General features: G+C 62.0%; 1 protein-coding gene across 1 annotated transcript; it reads right to left on the bottom strand.

Moving 5' to 3' along the window:
* Positions 1–548: 548 nt before the first annotated feature.
* On the bottom strand, positions 549–3,601 carry FUZ (fuzzy planar cell polarity protein). Its single transcript, XM_090049729.1, has 11 exons — positions 3,506–3,601; positions 2,981–3,102; positions 2,705–2,789; positions 2,269–2,337; positions 2,036–2,140; positions 1,643–1,840; positions 1,457–1,552; positions 1,245–1,333; positions 1,079–1,149; positions 872–964; positions 549–751 (listed from the first exon to the last, which is right to left on the bottom strand). The coding sequence occupies exons 1-11, from the start codon at positions 3,599–3,601 to the stop codon at positions 549–551; spliced, it is 1,227 nt and encodes a 408-aa protein (XP_089905855.1).
* Between the last annotated feature and the right edge of the window lie 22 nt (positions 3,602–3,623).

The following is a 3,623-nucleotide window of genomic DNA, read 5'->3' as shown; positions in this document are numbered from 1 at the left end:
CCCCCTTGTGCCCCTCTGAGCTTCATTCTGTGCTGTGGGACCCTGTAAGGGAGGGCTAGGGGCATCAGGTCACAGGTACAGTCGCCACCACGGCACTGGGATGCACCTGCTTCTGGGGTGGAGCGTATCACAGCGGGTTATGGAGCAGACTCTGGATCCTGCAGGGTGGGGAGCACTCATGCCCTTCTCTTTCTGCTGCACAGGGATGGAAATAACACAGGAAATGGATCAGGGTATCCCCTGAGGTTTAATTACAGGCAGATGCGTCTCAGCCCTGCCCCAGGGCCCTGAAAAAGCCAGGTGTCTAGGCTGCCAGCCTCAATCTCCTCTCTTGCCAGGCTGTGGTGACTGAGGCAACTAAGCGACCAGTGTTCATTCTCCCTGCCTTAGAGGAGACTCAAGACCCCAGTAGTCAGCATCAGTGTTCTCTTGACATGTAGGGTCACGTGGAGTGTGTCTCATTGCCAGGCTGCTGGACCCAGGTATTTGGGCAGGTGGCATCAGTCCCTTGGCCAAGCCATGGGACCCAAGTGTCCAGGCAGGTGATATCAAAAGGCAGCATCCCCCACCAGGTACTGCAGAATATGGGTAGCCAGCGGGCGCAAGGCGAAGGTGGGAACCTCGGGTGCCAGTAGCAGGAAAAGCTGATGCGGGGGTGCCTGGGCAGCATAGGCCTTATACCCAGCACTGACCACATAGCAGTGACGGGCGCTATGTGAACCCCCACCTAGGGGCACCTCCAGTGGGGGCACTGCAGGAACAGAGGGAAGGGGGGTGCTTAGGAGGTGCCTGCCCAATAGTGCCCAGCAGAACTGGAATCAGTGCTAGGATCCCTGGTTGGAGGGGCTTGGGGACCAGCTCCTGCACTCACCTGGACTCCCCTCACAGGAGAAATAATGTGAGACTACCAGGGCATAGAAGGCCCTCAAAACAGAAGCACAGCTCCCCAAGGGCAACGTGGGGCCTGTGAGGAAAAGACAGGGAGGAGGAGGTGAGTGAGGTCAGAGTGGTTGGCACTGTGCTGCGGCACATTGTGGGGGCATCAGGAAGTCAGGGTTGGTGGGAGGCAGGACCCTACCCACTGCCTGAACCCCTCTGGGCAGCACTGCACTCAAGCTTCGCTTCTGCTCATGGTTGATCAGCAGGAAACTGAGGGAGGAAATGTAGTGAGATGGGGTGAGGGGTAGCCAGCCAAGGGGGCTAGTGCCCCTGCCCAGTGTCCCATTTGTCCTCCTCTGACTTACGCCAAGACTCCAGGGTGCAGTGGGACACTGGGGGGCCGTGCACATGCCCGCAGAGGCTCCAGCAGGGGCTTCCAGAACCGTGGCACTAGCTGAAGGGCACAGAGATAGGCAGGCTAATGGTGCCAGCACCCCTGCCCTCCCCACAACAGCCCCTTATCTGGGCTTCTGTGTGGGCATTGTGGGGGGTACCATGCTGCCCCCCCGGCACCCACCTCAGTCTCTACAGCCTCCAGCGAGGGGCTGGGCCCACACAGGAGGCAGATGTCCAAGCCAGGCAGCAGCTGGAAGGTAAGGAGACGGTGGGGGACCTGGGGGGGAGGGGGAGGCATAGGCATGGTTATATCTACTCCCTACTTTCCACCCCCTGCAGCCCTGAACCCCTCCCCATGGGCTCTCACCATGGGGCTGCCCTGGGGCAGGTAGACAGGGTAGTCTCGGGTAGTGCTGGGAAGCAGTGAGCCCACGAGCCAGGCCAGCAGATTCACCTCCTGGGGGGCCAGCTGCCACCAGGGTTCAGTGGCCACTGCGACACGGCCACCCACCAGCAGGCAGCCAAAGCGGCTCTCTGCTGCCCCTGTGAAAGCAGTCAGGCATTCCTGGAGGAGGAGGGTTGGGGGGAGGAGGGGTCAAGGCAGGGCAGCTCCTTCCTTGCCTTGGTCCCAGTAGTAGTTACCCCAAAGTCCCAGCCCTCTTCTCATTCCTGTCTGTCCCCACCACCATGCCTGTGGGCCAGAGCACTAAGGTCCCTCCAGGGGAGAAAGGTAGGGAGTGGGCCACAGTGGAGCTCTCACCTGCAAGGTGGTGCTACAGGGCACAAGCACACACTCCACACACTGCGTCAGGTCCCCAGTGCGCTCCGCAGGAGTCAGGAAGCTGTCAATGAGCTTGTAGCAGGCCTGGTTGTAGGTGGAGGGAAGGGGGGAGTAGGGCTCAGCCCCACACCAGCTCAGGGTAGGGGCATATGGCCCTGTTGTCCCACCCCAGGTCCAGGGCAGGTGGGGCATCCCTCAGGTCCCTCACTTACCCGCAGGTCCTTCTTAAGGCGCTCCACATTACGGATATTTGCCAACTCCTCCAGACCCAGCACCAGCACCTGGAACCAGGCCCCAAGCCCATCAGCCTGACACACTGAAGGGCTGGGGGGCAGGGTTGAATCAGGGCAGCTATATGAGGATACAGCTGTGTGTGTGTACATATACAGAGGACCTCAGGCATGTGTGCGCATAAGGGAAGATGGGGAATGTGGGTACACTTCCCAGGCCTTGCTCTCCCCCTCTGCCCTCTAGGGACCCTTTGTGTAAAGGGGTCATATGACAGCATTCCCCTCTGGAAGGACAGAGATGGGGGCTGGATGTTAGAGCAGGAAGGTGGGGTATAGGGGAAGGAGGGTAGCTCCATGGACTTCGTGGTGGGGAAGGAAAGGGATAGGGGCATAAGAGAAAGGGGACAGGGAGGCTCACCATGGCACTGAACACATTGTCTAGGAGTCGGCTGAGGGTGAAGTCATTGGCACCTTCCTCTGATGACATCACGATGAGGGTGATGCTGGAAAAGCCAAAACAGGGGGTAATAGCCCTGTCCCCTACCCTACCCCTTCAGGGTTAAGTACCAGCCCCAAAGGGACCCTCTGCCCCACCTGGAGCCCTGCTCCCCTCCCTCAGGCTCAACACCTGCCCCCTCCAGCTAGGGCTGTGGTCCCCTCTGGGCCTGTGCCCCTGCCCCAGGCCAGGCCCCACCTCTCATGAAAGGCCCTCCACAGCACGCGGGTGCCTTCTGTATGGGCGGCTGTCAGTGCCACGTCCAGGTTGGAGCCAAACATGTGGACGCCGTTCAGGGAGCCGATCACAGAAAAGGGGAGCTGGGGCCAAGGGCAGAAAGTCAGTGGGGTCCTGGGGAGGGGCGGGGTGTAAAGGGATCCAGGGCTAGGCTCCCTACTCGAAGCCAAGGGCGAACCCAGGCGTCCGCCCCCCCCCCAGCCAGTTGGGGGATGGCCGGATGAGACTAGGACACCCGGGTTCACTCCCAGCCCTGGGAGGGGAGTGGGGGCACCTGGGTTCTCTCCACGAGGGGCGGTGCAGGGCGCGCTGAAGCCAGGCCGCCTGGGGTCTGCCCAAGCCGGGGACGGGGCTGGGGCTAGGACTCCTGGGTCCCAGCCGTGGGGGGGGGGGGGGGGGGTGCTGAGCCGCGCGGGGCCTGATGCAGCCCGAGGCGGGCATGACTGATCGGGGTGGACGCCTGCGTTCTCCCGGGGCCGGTCCGACCTGGTGCCGTGTGGGGGCGCCGCGGCAGAAGAGCGGAACGCCGCTGGTGGCCGCCAAGCAGAGCAGGGAGACAGGACCGTTGCCAGGCTCCATCATCGCCGCCCTTTCAGCCCTCTGC

This window comes from Crocodylus siamensis, chromosome 5 (genome assembly GCF_052110815.1).
Source record: "Crocodylus siamensis isolate JL-2025a chromosome 5, ASM5211081v1, whole genome shotgun sequence".
NCBI classification, from domain to species: domain Eukaryota; kingdom Metazoa; phylum Chordata; order Crocodylia; family Crocodylidae; genus Crocodylus; species Crocodylus siamensis.
This window is presented reverse-complemented; position numbering and strand designations above follow the sequence as displayed.

Coding starts and splice junctions, on each gene's coding strand:
- FUZ (XM_090049729.1), bottom strand. CDS start 3,601: ATGATGGAGCCTGGCAACGGTCCTGTCTCCCTGCTCTGCTTGGCGGCC. Junction 965..1,078: donor CAGAGGGGTTCAGGCAGTGG/GTAGGGTCCTGC, acceptor TTTTCCTCACAG/GCCCCACGTTGCCCTTGGGG. Junction 752..871: donor CTCCTGTGAGGGGAGTCCAG/GTGAGTGCAGGA, acceptor CTGTTCCTGCAG/TGCCCCCACTGGAGGTGCCC.